Here is a 16,324-nt window from a genome sequence, read left to right on the forward strand (position 1 = left end):
AGAGAGAGAGAGGGGAGGATTTCCAGCCCCCCGCTCCCTCCCCTTTTAGTCGCCTTCTACGACACGCAGGGAATACGTGGGATGTATTCTTAATCCCCTATCCCCAGGGATAGATATATATATATATATATATATATATATATTTTTTTTTTTTTTTTTTTTTTTTTTTCTTTATTTTTTTTCCTTTGTCGCTGTCTCCCGCGTTTGCGAGGTAGCGCAAGGAAACAGACGAAAGAAATGGCCCAACCCACCCCCATACACATGTATATACATGCGTCCACACACGCAAATATACATACCTACATAGCTTTCCATGGTTTACCCCAGACGCTTCACATGCCTTGATTCAATCCACTGACAGCACGTCAACCCCGGTATACCACATCGCTCCAATTCACTCTATTCCTTGCCCTCCTTTCACCCTCCTGCATGTTCAGGCCCCGATCACACAAAATCTTTTTCACTCCATCTTTCCACCTCCAATTTGGTCTCCCTCTTCTCCTCGTTCCCTCCACCTCCGACACGTATATCCTCTTGGTCAATCTTTCCTCACCATTCTCTCCATGTGACCAAACCATTTGAAAACACCCTCTTCTGCTCTCTCAACCACGCTCTTTTTATTTCCACACATCTCTCTTACCCTTACGTTACTTACTCGATCAAACCACCTCACACCACACATTGTCCTCAAACATCTCATTTCCAGCACATCCATCCTCCTGCGCACAACTCTATCCATAGTCCACGCCTCGCAACCATACAACATTGTTGGAACCACTATTCCTTCAAACATACCCGCTTTCCGAGATAATTTTCTCGACTTCCACACATTCTTCAAGGCTCCCAGAATTTTCGCCCCCTCTCCCACCCTATGATCCACTTCCGCTTCCATGGTTCCATCCGCTGCCAGATCCACTCCCAGATATCTAAAACACTTCACTTCCTCCAGTTTTTCTCCATTCAAACTCACCTCCCAGTTGACTTGACCCTCAACCCTACTGTACCTAATAACCTTGCTCTTATTCACATTTACTCTTAACTTTCTTCTTTCACACACTTTACCAAACTCAGTCACCAGCTTCTGCAGTTTCTCACATGAATCAGCCACCAGCGCTGTATCATCAGCGAACAACAACTGACTCACTTCCCAAGCTCTCTCATCCCCAACAGACTTCATACTTGCCCCTCTTTCCAAAACTCTTGCATTCACCTCCCTAACAACCCCATCCATAAACAAATTAAACAACCATGGAGACATCACACACCCCTGCCGCAAACCTACATTCACTGAGAACCAATCACTTTCCTCTCTTCCTACACGTACACATGCCTTACATCCTCGATAAAAATATATATATATATATATATATATATATATATATATATATATATATATATATATATATATATATATATATATATATATATATATGATGTAGCTTATATATATAAAAAAAATGTAGCTTAGACATTGAAGTTTATTGATACAGTGGTTAAATTGATGAGAACTACTATTGACGTTTGTGTAAATAGATTATACATTTCCCTTTTCCATAGCCAGAGGTTGAACCATTATGTGACATTCATTTTTTCATTTCATTTCAAGCTAGAAGTTTCAGTTTTCTTAATTATTTCTTACATTTTTCATATGTATATATATGTATATATGTGTGTGTGTGTGTGTATATATGTGCGTATGTATGTGTATGTATGTATATATGTATATATATGTATATTATCCCTGGGGATAGGGGTGAAAGAATACTTCCCACGCATTCCTCGCGTGTCGTAGAAGGCGACTAGAGGGGACGGGAGCGGGGGGCCAGAAATCCTCCCCTCCTTATATTTTTTAACTTTCTAAAATGGGAAACAGAAGAAGGAGTCACGCGGGGAGTGCTCATCCTCCTCGAAGGCTCAGACTAGGGTGTCTAAATGTGTGTGGATGTAACCAAGATGTGAAAAAAAAAGGAGAGATAGGTAGTATGTTTGAGGAAAGGAACCTGGATGTTTTGGCTCTTAGTGAAACGAAGCTCAAGGGTAAAGGGGAAGAGTGATTTGGGAATGTCTTGTGAGTAAAGTCAGGGTTTAGTGAGAGGACAAGAGCAAGGGAAGGAGTAGCACTACTCCTAAAACAGGAGTTGTGGGAGTATCTGATAGAATGTAAGAAAGTAAATTCTCGATTAATATGGGTAAAACTGAAAGTTGATGGAGAGAGATGGGTGATTATTGGTGCATATGCACCTGGGCATGAGAAGAAAGATCATGAGAGGCAAGTGTTTTGGGAGCAGCTGAATGAGTGTGTTAGTGGTTTTGATGCACGAGACCGGGTTATAGTGATGGGTGATTTGAATGCAAAGGTGAGTAATGTGGCAGTTGAGGGAATAATTGGTATACATGGGGTGTTCAGTGTTGTAAATGGAAATGGTGAAGAGCTTGTAGATTTATGTGCTGAAAAAGGACTGGTGATTGGGAATACCTGGTTTAAAAAGCGAGATATACATAAGTATACGTATGTAAGTAGGAAAGATGGCCAGAGAGCGTTATTGGATTACGTGTTAATTGACAGGCGCGCGAAAGAGAGACTTTTGGATGTTAATGTGCTGAGAGGTGCAACTGGAGGGATATCTGATCATTATCTTGTGGAGGCGAAGGTGAAGATTTGTATGGGTTTTCAGAAAAGAAGAGTGAATGTTGGGGTGAAGAGGGTGGTGAGAGTAAGTGAGCTTGGGAAGGAGACTTGTGTGAGGAAGTACCAGGAGTGACTGAGTACAGAATGGAAAAAGGCGAGAACAATGGAAGTAAGGGGAGTGGGGGAGGAATGGGATGTATTTAGGGAATCAGTGATGGATTGCGCAACATGCTTGTGGCATGAGAAGAGTGGGAGGTGGGTTGATTAGAAAGGGTAGTGAGTGGTGGGATGAAGAAGTAAGATTATTAGTGAAAGAGAAGAGAGAGGCATTTGGACGATTTTGCTGGGAAAAAATGCAATTGAGTGGGAGATGTATAAAAGAAAGAGACAGGAGGTCAAGAGAAAGGTGCAAGAGGTGAAAAAGAGGGCAAATGAGAGTTGGGGTGAGAGAGTATCATTAAATTTTAGGGAGAATAAAAAGATGTTCTGGAAGGAGGTAAATAAAGTGCGTAAGACAAGGGAGCAAATGGGAACTTCAGTGAAGGGCGCAAATGGGGAGGTGATAACAAGTAGTGGTGATGTGAGAAGGAGATGGAGTGAGTATTTTGAAGGTTTGTTGAATGTGTTTGATGATAGAGTGGCAGATATAGGGTGTTTTGGTCGAGGTGGTGTGCAAGGTGAGAGGGTTAGGGAAAATGATTTGGTAAACAGAGAAGAGGTAGTAAAAGCTTTGCGGAAGATGAAAGCCGGCAAGGCAGCAGGTTTGGATGGTATTGCAGTGGAATTTATTAAAAAAGGGGGTGACTGTATTATTGACTGGGTGGTAAGGTTATTTAATGTATGTATGACTCATGGTGAGGTGCCTGAGGATTGGCGGAATGCGTGCATAGTGCCATTGTACAAAGGCAAAGGGGATAAGAGTGAGTGCTCAAATTACAGAGGTATAAGTTTGTTTAGTATTCCTGGTAAATTATATGGGAGGGTATTGATTGAGAGGGTGAAGGCATGTACAGAGCATCAGATTGGGGAAGAGCAGTGTGGTTTCAGAAGTGGTAGAGGATGTGTGGATCAGGTGTTTGCTTTGAAGAATGTATGTGAGAAATACTTAGAAAAGCAAATGGATTTGTACGTAGCATTTATGGATCTTTATGGATCTGGAGAAGGCATATGATGGAGTTGATAGAGATGCTCTGTGGAAGGTACTAAGAATATATGGTGTGGGAGGCAAGTTGTTAGAAGCAGTGAAAAGTTTTTATCAAGGATGTAAGGCATGTGTACGTGTAGGAAGAGAGGAAAGTGATTGGTTCTCAATGAATGTAGGTTTGCGGCAGGGGTGTGTGATATCTCCATGGTTGTTTAATTTGTTTATGGATAGGGTTGTTAGGGAGGTTAATGCAAGAGTTTTGGAAAGAGGGGCAAGTATGAAGTCTGTTGGGGATGAGAGAGCTTGGGAAGTGAGTCAGTTGTTGTTCGCTGATGATACAGCGCTTGTGGCTGATTCATGTGAGAAACTGCAGAAGCTGGTGACTGAGTTTGGTAAAGTGTGTGAAAGAAGAAAGTTAAGAGTAAATGTGAATAAGAGCAAGGTTATTAGGTACAGTAGGGTTGAGGGTCAAGTCAACTGGGAGGTAAGTTTGAATGGAGAAAAACTGGAGGAAGTAAAGTGTTTTAGATATCTGGGAGTGGATCTGGCACCGGATGGAACCATGGAAGCGGAAGTGAATCATAGGGTGGGGGAGGGGGCGAAAATCCTGGGAGCTGTGAAGAATGTGTGGAAGTCGAGAACATTATCTCAGAAAGCTAAAATGGGTATGTTTGAAGGAATAGTGGTTCCAAAAATGTTGTATGGTTGTGAGGCGTGGGCTATGGATAGAGTTGTGTGCAGGAGGGTGGATGTGCTGGAAATGAGATGTTTGAGGACAATGTGTGGTGTGAGGTGGTTTGATCGAGTAAGCAATGTAAGGGTAAGAGAGATGTGTGGAAATAGAAAGAGCGTGGTTGAGAGAGCAGAAGAGGGTGTTTTGAAATGGTTTGGGCACATGGAGAGAATGAGTGAGGAAAGATTGACCAAGAGGATATATGTGTCGGAGGTAGAGGGAACGAGGAGAAGTGGGAGACCAAATTGGAGGTGGAAAGATGGAGTGAAAAAGATTTTGTGCGATCGGGGCCTGAACATGCAGGAGGGTGAAAAGTGAAAAGTGAAAAGTTTTTATCGAGGATGTAAGGCATGTGTACGTGTAGGAAGAGAGGAAAGTGATTGGTTCTCAGTGAATGTAGGTTTGCGGCAGGGGTGTGTGATGTCTCCATGGTTGTTTGATTTGTTTATGGATGGGCTTGTTAGGGAGGTGAATGCAAGAGTTTTGGAAAGAGGGGCAAGTATGAAGTCTGTTGTGGATGAGAGAGTTTGGGAAGTGAGTCAGTTGTTGTTCGCTGATGATACAGCGCTTGTGGCTGATTCATGTGAGAAACTGCAGAAGCTGGTGACTGAGTTTGGTAAAGTGTGTGAAAGAAGAAAGTTAAGAGTAAATGTGAATAAGAGCAAGGTTATTAGGTACAGTAGGGTTGAGGGTCAAGTCAACTGGGAGGTAAGTTTGAATGGAGAAAAACTGGAGGAAGTAAAGTGTTTTAGATATCTGGGAGTGGATCTGGCACCGGATGGAACCATGGAAGCGGAAGTGAATCATAGGGTGGGGGAGGGGGCGAAAATCCTGGGAGCTGTGAAGAATGTGTGGAAGTCGAGAACATTATCTCAGAAAGCTAAAATGGGTATGTTTGAAGGAATAGTGGTTCCAAAAATGTTGTATGGTTGTGAGGCGTGGGCTATGGATAGAGTTGTGTGCAGGAGGGTGGATGTGCTGGAAATGAGATGTTTGAGGACAATGTGTGGTGTGAGGTGGTTTGATCGAGTAAGCAATGTAAGGGTAAGAGAGATGTGTGGAAATAAAAAGAGCGTGGTTGAGAGGGCAGAAGAGGGTGTTTTGAAATGGTTTGGGCACATGGAGAGAATGAGTGAGGAAAGATTGACCAAGAGGATATATGTGTCAGGGATGGAGGGAACGAGGAGAAGTGGGAGACCAAATTGGAGGTGGAAAGATGGAGTGAAAAAGATTTTGTGTGATCGGGGCCTGAACATGCACGAGGGTGAAAGTAGGGCAAGGAATAGAGTGAATTGGATCGATGTGGTATACCGGGGTTGACGTGCTGTCAATGGATTGAATCAGGGTATGTGAAGCGTCTGGGGTAAACCATGGAAAGCTGTGTAGGTATGTATATTTGCGTGTTTGGACGTATGTATATACATGTGTATGGGGGTGGTTTGGGCCATTTCTTTCGTCTGTTTCCTTGCGCTACCTCGCAAACGCGTGAGACAGCGACAAAGCAAAAAAAAAAAGTATATATATATATGTATATATATATATATATATATATATATATATATATATATATATATATATATATATATATATACATATGTATGTATATTGCTTCTCATGTGAATTCGTTCTGTGTGAAGCTTGTGACAGGTGTTCCTTAGTATGCGGGCCAGTCCTACCCAGGGCCGGGAAGTGCCTCAGAGGCCACTGTACCTTGGTGTCTCCCACAGGTGGGTAGCGTCCGGGGGTCGGGAGTGGAGAGCAGGATCAGCGTGGTGGCGTCGCGGACCTTGCATGGCGCTACCCTCACCTGCCAGGCCCTCAACAATAACATCACGGAGCCATCCTCCACCTCACTCACCATCAACGTCCTCCGTGAGTATCTGGGAAAGAGTGAGGGACGGAGGGAAAGAGAGAGTATGTATAAACATGAAAAGAATATGGGAAAAAAGAGAGGTAAAGGAGGAATTTTATAAAGGTGTGCTTCGATGAAGGGGGAGAGAGAGAGAGAGAGAGAGAGAGAGAGAGAGAGAGAGAGAGAGAGAGAGAGAGAGATAGATAGATAGATAGAGAGAGAGAGAGAGAGAGAGAGAGAGAGAGAGAGAGAGAGAGAGAGAGAGAGAACACAACTGTAGATGGCGTGTTTGAAGGCGGTGTTGGGGCACCGCCTCATCCCTGGTAGGCACCGCTTCACGAGCAGGAAAAGCAGTGGCCATAATGTACGCGATTAAACGAATACAGTTTTTTTCTATAAAAATCAGCATTCAAAATTGCAGATTCCAGGGGCGAAAGTAAATTTGTAAGGTAACGTATAATCACTTAAAGAAAGATTCATATTCCTCTTTTTGTCTTATGTAGAATTTACTGTCGTTTGGTTAAAAGAAGCATTTTTTCTTTTAGCCTAACTGTGTGAGCAAATAATGAAAATGGAATAAAGGACTGAAGATATGAGACGGTACAGATGGGAAGGGAGTAAAGGTCATTAAGGGAACTGAAGAGAGGCAATAAAGAAAAATTACGAGGCTGCAGAGTATGATCAGGAAGACTTAAGAGATGTAGACGACAAAGTATGGTAATGCAGGAGATATGCAAAGAAGAAATAGTATCAGGAATAAAGAATATATGGAGGCAGAGGAACATTAATGATTATAAGATTTCGAAAACGATCCCAACGAAAGTGATGAAAGACACACCGTTCATGAAATTTACATTGAAAGAAACCTTTTTGTTAAACAGTGTAAAAAAGACGAGAAAACTGGTAGAAAAGAAATAAAACGAATACTTAAAGTGGCACAATTGAATTCAGTAATTATTTCAAGAGCTACATGGAGGACTTTGAGACGAATCGTTATAAATCACTGAACCTGACAGTGTCAGGATTGCTAATAGATAAAACAACGCTTGATAACACAAGGTTGGAAATACGTAGAAAGGGGAAAGAATGTTAATGTACAGAAAAAACGGATGAGATCCATATGTAACCAACAAAGGAACGTAGCACAGGCATTCGATTATCCACAGTCGTCAAAAAAGTCATTTTGAACAAGACTGGGAAGACATTCGACAACTATGTTGTTTGTAGAGTTGTGCTCTCCAGATGAGGACTAGCATTTGTGAGCTGAGTCTAGGCAATATTTAGCGCACACTTGGAGACTTTGAAGTGAACTTGTAGATAAAGTTTTCCCATAGTGTTTAGAAAAAGGTTTGAAGACTTGTTGATATATTAAGGAAGTAATATGTTAGAAAGAAACTTTCTGGAACAGGAGACAGCGAAGAGATCCGCTAGAAGAGAGGAAAATGACAGGATATCTAGTGATGATTGTCAAAGGCCGTGCTGCCCTGCTGGAGAAAGGACATGGTAAGAGACAATATTATATTTCTGAGACCTGTCACAGTAGCCGTTGGTTTCTTTGCTGGAGGAGACAAAATATAGGAGACCTGGTGGTGAGGAAAGTAAATAGAAGTTCTAGCAGTAATGGTTACTAAGAGACTTGCTGGAGGATATGGTAGCAAGGAATTAAGGTGATAGTTCAGAGATCTATTTGAGAAAGTGAGTGTTAACCTTGCTGTAAACAACAGTAGAGGCCTGGTGGTGATAAGGAAACCGACTTGACAAGGTTTTGTCTAAAAGCTGGAGGAAGTGGTGGGTAGTACGGCTATTACTGAAGGAATTCTGCTGAAGGAGTTGATAGAAACCTACTTGAGGTGGTATGGACTACTGGGCCTTCTGGAAGGTGGATGCTGTTAAGAGGTACAACTCGCAAGAGGAATGTTATACATTACATCAAGTTCATTACAGTGTTATTAAAGACATCGGTAATACTGCTACAACAAAATTAGAGTTAGTGAAGTGCATTAAGAACAACCTAGCAGGTCAAAAGTTGATTTGTGAAATCTTAGTGTTCATCACTCGTAATGAACTTAGTTATCTTCGCTGACGAGAAAATCAAAGCTTTCGATACGCGCTGTCTTACGAATATCATTTCCGTTAAAGATCCTCATCTGCTCCATCCAGATGCTGCTGTCTTTTCTATACACACTCATCAATATATATATATATATATATATATATATATATATATATATATATATATATATATATATATATATATATATATATATATATATAGTGATGGTTGATTTGAATGCAAAGGTGAGTAATGCGGCAGTTGAGGGAATAATTGGTGTACATGGGGTGTTCAGTGTTGTAAATGGAAATTGTGAAGAGCTTGTAGATTTGTGTGCTGAATAAGGACTGGTTATTGGGAATACCTGGTTTAAAAAGAGATATACATAAGTATACGTATGTAAGTAGGAGAGATGGCCAGAGAGCATTATTGGATTACGTGTTAATTGAAAGGCGCGCGAAAGAGAGACTATTGGATGTTAACGTACTGAGAGGTGCAACTGGAGGGATCTCTGATCATTATCTTGTGGGTGCGAAGATGAAATTTTTAGAGGTTTTCAGAAAAGAAGAGAGAATGTTGGGGTGAAGAGAGTGGTGAGAGTAAGTGAGCTTGGGAAGAAGACTTGTGTGAAGAAGTACCAGGAGAGACTGAGTGCAGAATGGAAAAAAGATGAGAGCAAAAGACGTAAGGGGAGTGGGGGAGGAATGGGATGTATTTAGGGAAGCAATGATGACTTGCGCAAAAGATGCTTGTGGCATGAGAGGCGTGGGAGGTGGGCAGAGTAGAAATGGTGGTGATTGGTGGGATGAAGAAGTAAGATTATTAGTGAAAGAGAAGATAGAGGCATTTGGACGATTTTTGCAGGGAAATAGTGCAGATGACTGGCAGATGTATAAAAGAAAGAGGCAGGAGGTCAAGAGAAAGGTGCAAGAGGTGAAAAGAGGGCAAGTGAGAGTTGGGGTGAGAGAGTATCAGTAAATTTTAGGGAGAATAATAAAGATGTTTTGGAAGGAGGTAAATAAAGTGTTTAAGACAAGAGAACAAATGGGAACATCGATGAAGGGGGCTAATGGGGAGGTAATAACAAGTAGTGGTGATGTGAGAAGGAGATGGAGTGAATATGTTGAGGGGTTGTAGAATGTATTAGATGATAGAGTGGCAGATATAGGGTGTTTTGGTCGAGGTGGTGTACGAAGTGAGAGGGTTAGGGAGAATGATATGGTAAACAGAGAAGAGGTTGTAAAAGCTTTGGGGAAGATGAAAGCCGGCAAGGCAGTGGGTTAGGATGGTATTGCAGTGGAATTTATTAAAAAAGGGGGTGACTGTGTTGTTGACTGGTTGGTAAGGATATTCAATGTATGTATGACTCATGGTGAGGTGCCTGAGGATTGGCGGAATGCGTGCATAGTGCCATTGTACAAAGGCAAAGGGGATAAAGGTGGTTGCTCAGATTACAGAGGTATAAGTTTGTTGAGTATTTCTGGGAAATTGAATGGGAGGGTATTGATTAAGAGGGTGAAAGCATGTACAGAGCATCAGACTGGGAAAGAGCAGTGTGGTTTCAGAAGTGGAAGAGGATGTGTGGATCAGGTGTTTGCTTTGAAGAATGTATGTGAGAAATACTTAGAAAAGCAAATGGATTTGTATGTAGCATTTATGGATCTGGAGAAGGCATATGATAGAGTTGATAGAGATGCTCTATGGAAGGTATTAAGAATTCATGGTGTGGGAGGAAAGTTGCTAGAAGCAGTGAAAAGTTTTTATCGAGGATGTAAGGCATGTGTACAAGTAGGAAGAGAGGAAAGTGATTGGTTCTCAGTGAATGTTGGTTTGCAGCAGGGGTGCATGATGTCTTCATGGTTGTATGATTTGTTTATGGATGGGGTTGTTAGGGAGGTGATTGCAAGAGTTTTGGAAAGAGGGGCAAGAATGCAATCTGTTGTGGATGAGAGGGCTTGGGAAGTGAGTCAGTTGTTGTTCGCTGATGATACAGCGCTGGTGGCTAATTCGGGTGAGAAGCTGCAGAAACTGGTGACTGAGTTTGGTAAAGCGTGTGAAAGAAGAAAGCTGAGAGTAAATGTGAATAAGAGCAAGGTTATTAGGTACAGTAGGGTTGAGGGACAAGTCAACTGGGAGGTACGTTTGAATGGGGAAAACTGGAATAAGTGAAGTGTTTTAGATATCTGGGAGTGGATTTGGCAGCGGATGGAACCATGGAAGTGGAAGTGAGTCACAGGGTGGGGTAGGGGGCGAAAGTTCTGGGAGCGTTGAAAAATGTGTGGAAGGCGAGAACAATATCTCGGAGAGCAAGAATGGGTATGTTTGAAGGAAGAGTGGCTGGAAGGCGAGAACAATATCTCGGAGAGCAAGAATGGGTATGTTTGAAGGAAGAGTGGCTCCAACAATATTATATGGTTGCGAGGCATGGGCTTAAGATAGAGTTGTGCGGAGGAGGGTGGATGTTTGAGGACAATATGTGGTGTGAGGTGGTTTGATCGAGGGAGTAATGAAAGGGTAAGAGAGATGTGTGGTAATAAAAATAGTGTGGTTGAGAGAGCAGAAGAGGGTGTTCTGAAATGGTTTGGTCACATGGAGAGAATGAGTGAGGAAAGATTGATAAAAAGGATATATGTGTCAGAGGTGGAGGGAATGAGGAGAAGTGGGAGACCAAATTGGAGATGGAAAGATGGATACGGTATGATATACCGGGGTCGACGTGCTGTCAATTGATTGAACCAGGGCATGTGAAGTGTCTGGGGTAAACCATGGAAAGTTTTGTGGGGCCTGGATGTGGAAAGGGAGCTGTGGTTTCGGTGCATTATACATGACAGCTAGAGACTGAGTGTGAACGAATGTGGTCTTTGTTGTCTTTTCTTAGAGCTACCTGTCGCGCGTGCGGGGGTAGGGGGTTGTCATTCCATTTGTGGCTGGGTGGCGACGGGAATGAATAAGGGCAGCAAGTATGAATTATATACATGTGTATGTATGTATATGTCTTTGTATGTGTATATATGTATAAGTTGAAATTGATAAGTATGTATATGTGCATGTGTGGACGTGTATGTATATGCATGTGTATGTTGGTGGGTTGGGCCATTCTTTCGTCTGTGTCCTTGCGCTACCTCATATATATATATATATATATATATATATATATATATATATATATATATATATATATATTTTTTCTTTTTTTTTTTTTTTTTTGCTTTGTCGCTGTCTCCCGCGTTTGCGAGGTAGCGCAAGGAAACAGACGAAAGAAATGGCCCAACCCACCCCCATAAACATGTATATACATACGTCCACACACGCAAATATACATACCTACACAGCTTTCCATGGTTTATTCCAGACACTTCACATGACCTGATTCAATCCACTGACAGCACGTCAACCCCGGTATACCACATCGCTCCAATTCACTCTATTCCTTGCCCTCCTTTCACCCTCGTGCATGTTCAGGCCCCGATCACACAAAATCTTTTTCACTCCATCTTTCCTCCTCCAATTTGGTCTCCCACTTCTCCTCGTTCCCTCCACCTCCGACACATATATCCTGTTGGTCAATCTTTCCTCACTCATTCTCTCCATGTGCCCAAACCATTTCAAAACACCCTCTTCTGCTCCCTCAACCATGCTCTTTTTATTTCCACACATCTCTCTTACCCTTACGTTACTTACTCGATCAAACCACCTCACACCACACATTGTCCTCAAACATCTCATTTCCAGCACATCCATCCTCCTGCGCACAACTCTATCCATAGCCCACGCCTCGCAACCATACAACACTGTTGGAACCACTATTCCTTCAAACGTACCCATTTTTGCTTTCCGAGATAATGTTCTCGACTTCCACACATTCTTCAAGGCTCCCAGGATTTTCGCCCCCTCCCCCACCATATGATCCACTTCCACTTCCATGGTTCCATCCGCTGCCAGATCCACTCCCAGATATCTAAAACACTTTACTTCCTCCAGTTTTTCTCCATTGAAACTTACCTCCCAATTGACTTGACCCTCAACCCTACTGTACCTAATTACCTTGCTCTTATTCACATTTACTCTTAACTTTCTTCTTTCACACACTTTACCAAACTCAGTCACCAGCTTCTGCAGTTTCTCGCTTGAATCAGCCACCAGAGCTGTAACATCAGCGAACAACAACTGACTCACTTCAAAAACTCTCTCATACCCAACAGACTTCATACTTGCCCCTCTTTCCTAAACTCTTGCATTCACCTCCCTAACAAGCCCATCCATAAACAAATTAAACAACCATGGAGACATCACACACCCCTGCCGCAAACCTACATTCACTGAGAACCAATCACTTTCCTCTCTTCCTACACGTACACATGCCTTACATCCTCGATAAAAACTTTTCACTGCTTCTAACAATATATATATATATATATATATATATATATATATATATATATATATATATATATATATATATTTTTTTTTTTTTTTTTTTTTTTTTGCTTTGTCGCTGTCTCCCGCGTTTGCGAGGTAGCGCAAGGAAACAGACGAAAGAAATGGCCCAACCCACCCCCATACACATGTATATACATACGTCCACACACGCAAATATACATACCTACACAGCTTTCCATGGTTTACCCCAGACGCTTCACATGCCCTGATTCAATCCACTGACAGCACGTCAACCCCGGTATACCACATCGCTCCAATTCACTCTATTCCTTGCCCTCCTTTCACCCTCCTGCATGTTCAGGCCCCGATCACACAAAATCTTCTTCACTCCATCTTTCCACCTCCAATTTGGTCTCCCTCTTCTCCTCGTTCCCTCCACCTCCGACACATATATCCTCTTGGTCAATCTTTCCTCACTCATTCTCCCCATGTGCCCAAACCATTTCAAAACACCCTCTTCTGCTCTCTCAACCACGCTCTTTTTATTTCCACACATCTCTCTTACCCTTACGTTACTTGCTCGATCAAACCACCTCACACCACACATTGTTCTCAAACATCTCATTTCCAGCACATCCATCGTCCTGCGCACCACTCTATCCATAGCCCACACCTCGCAACCATACAAAATTGTTGGAACCACTATTCCTTCAAACATACCCATTTTTGCTTTCCGAGATAATGTTCTCGACTTCCACACATTCTTCAAGGCTCCCAGAATTTTCGCCCCCTCCCCCACCCTATGATCCACTTCCGCTTCCATGGTTCCATCCGCTGCCAGATCCACTCCCAGATATCTAAAACACTTCACTTCCTCCAGTACATCCCATTCCTCCCCCACTCCCCTTACTTCCATTGTTCTCACCTTTTTCCATTCTTTACTCAATCTCTCCTGGTACTTCCTCACGCAAGTCTCCTTCCCAAGCTCACTTACTCTCACCACCCTCTTCACCCCAACATTCACTCTTCTTTTCTGAAAACCCATACAAATCTTCACCTTAGCCTCCACAAGATAAAGATCAGACATCCCTCCAGTTGCACCTCTCAGCACATTAACATCCAAAAGTCTCTCTTTCGCGCGCCTGTCAATTAACACATAATCCAATAACGCTCTCTGGCCATCTCTCCTACTTACATACGTATACTTATGTATATCTCGCTTTTTAAACCAGGTATTCCCAATCACCTGTCCTTTTTCAGCACATAAATCTACAAGCTCTTCACCATTTCCATTTAAAACACTGAACACCCCATGTATACCAATTATTCCCTCAACTGCCACATTACTCACCACATTACTCATCATGAGAGGAAAGTGTTTTGGGAGCAGCTGAATGAGTGTGTTAGTGGTTTTGATGCACGAGACCGGGTTATAGTGATGGGTGATTTGAATATATATATATATATATATATATTGTCCTCAAACATCTCATTTCCAGCACATCCATCCTCCTGCGCACAACTCTATCCATAGCCCACGCCTCGCAACCATACAACATTGTTGGAACCACTATTCCTTCAAACATACCCATTTTTGCTTTCCGAGATAATGTTCTCGACTTCCACACATTTTTCAAGGCTCCCAAAATTTTCGCCCCCTCCCCCACCCTATGATCCACTTCCGCTTCCATGGTTCCATCCGCTGACAGATCCACTCCCAGATATCTAAAACACTTCACTTCCTCCAGTTTTTCTCCATTCAAACTCACCTCCCAATTGACTTGACCCTCAACCCTACTGTACCTAATAACCTTGCTCTTATTCACATTTACTCTTAACTTTCTTCTTCCACACACTTTACCAAACTCAGTCACCAGCTTCTGCAGTTTCTCACATGAATCAGCCACCAGCGCTGTATCATCAGCGAACAACAACTGACTCACTTCCCAAGCTCTCTCATCCCCATGGTGTGAGGTGGTTTGATCGAGTAAGTAACGTAAGGGTAAGAGAGATGTGTGGAAATAAAAAGAGCGTGGTTGAGAGAGCAGAAGAGGGTGTTTTGAAATGGTTTGGGCACATGGAGAGAATGAGTGAGGAAAGATTGACCAAGAGGATATATGTGTCGGAGGTGGAGGGAACGAGGAGAAGAGGGAGACAAAATTGGAGGTGGAAAGATGGAGTGAAAAAGATTTTGTGTGATCGGGGCCTGAACATGCAGGAGGGTGAAAGGAGGGCAAGGAATAGAGTGAATTGGAGCGATGTGGTATACAGGGTTTGACGTGCTGTCAGTGGATTGAATCAAGGCATGTGAAGCGTCTGGGGTAAACCATGGAAAGCTGTGTAGGTATGTATATTTGCGTGTGTGGACGTGTGTATGTACATGTGTATGGGGGGGGGGGGGGTTGGGCCATTTCTTTCGTCTGTTTCCTTGCGCTACCTCGCAAACGCGGGAGACAGCGACAAAGTATAAAAAAAAAAAAAAAAATATATATATATATCTTTCTTTTTTTCAAACTATTCGCCATTTCCCGCATTAGCGAGGTAGCGTTAAGAACAGAGGACTGGGCCTTGAGGGAATACCCTCACCTGGCCCAATTCTCTGTTCCTTCTTTTGGAAAACTTAAAAAAAAATGAGAGGGGAGGATTTCCAGCCTCCCGCTCCCTCCCCTTTTAGTCGCCTTCTACGACACGCAGGGAATACGTGGGAAGTATTCTTTCTCCCCTATCCCCAGGGATAATATATATATATATATATATATATATATATATATATATATATATATATATATATATATATATATGTATATATATATATATATATATATATATATATATATATATATATATATATATATATATATATATATATATTCAGTGTTGTAAATGGAAATGGTGAAGAGCTTGTAGATTTATGTGCTGAAAAAGGACTGATGATTGGGAATACCTGGTTTAAAAAGCGAGATATACATAAGTATACTTATGTAAGTAGGAGAGATGGCCAGAGAGCGTTATTGGATTACGTGTTAATGGACAGGCGTGCGAAAGAGAGACTTTTGGATGTCAATGTGCTGAGAGGTGCAACTGGAGGGATGTCTGATCATTATCTTGTGGAGGCTAAGGTGAAGATTAGTATGGGTTTTCAGAAAAGAAGAGTGAATGTTGGGGTGAAGAAGGTGGTGAGAGTAAGTGAGCTTGGGAAGGAGACCTGTGAGAAGAAGTATCAGGAGAGACTGTGTACAGAATGGAAAAAGGTGAGAACAATGGAAGTAAGGGGAGTGGGGGAGGAATGGGATGTATTTAGGGAATCAGTGATGGATTGCGCAAAAGATGCTTGTGGCATGAGAAGAGTGGGAGGTGGGCTGTTTAGAAAGGGTAGTGAGTGGTGGGATGAAGAAGTAAGAGTATTAGTGAAAGAGAAGAGAGAGGCATTTGGACGATTTTTGCAGGGAAAAAATGCAATTGAGTGGGAGAAGTATAAAAGAAAGAGACAGGAGGTCAAGAGAAAGGTGCAAGAGGTGAAAAAAAGGGCAAAT

At 42.3% G+C, this 16,324-nt stretch overlaps 1 protein-coding gene across 2 annotated transcripts in view; it reads left to right on the forward strand.

Moving 5' to 3' along the window:
- LOC139755833 (nephrin-like) overlaps positions 1-16,324 on the forward strand; it is a 237,367-nt gene that overhangs the window by 173,454 nt on the left and 47,589 nt on the right. For both annotated transcript variants that reach the window (XM_071674438.1, XM_071674439.1), the window contains exon 5: positions 6,234-6,378. In XM_071674438.1, the coding sequence (XP_071530539.1) occupies positions 6,234-6,378 (145 nt within the window). The remainder of the gene's footprint in view (positions 1-6,233; positions 6,379-16,324) is intronic.

This window comes from Panulirus ornatus, chromosome 20 (genome assembly GCF_036320965.1).
Source record: "Panulirus ornatus isolate Po-2019 chromosome 20, ASM3632096v1, whole genome shotgun sequence".
In the NCBI taxonomy this organism is placed as follows: Eukaryota; Metazoa; Arthropoda; class Malacostraca; order Decapoda; family Palinuridae; genus Panulirus; species Panulirus ornatus.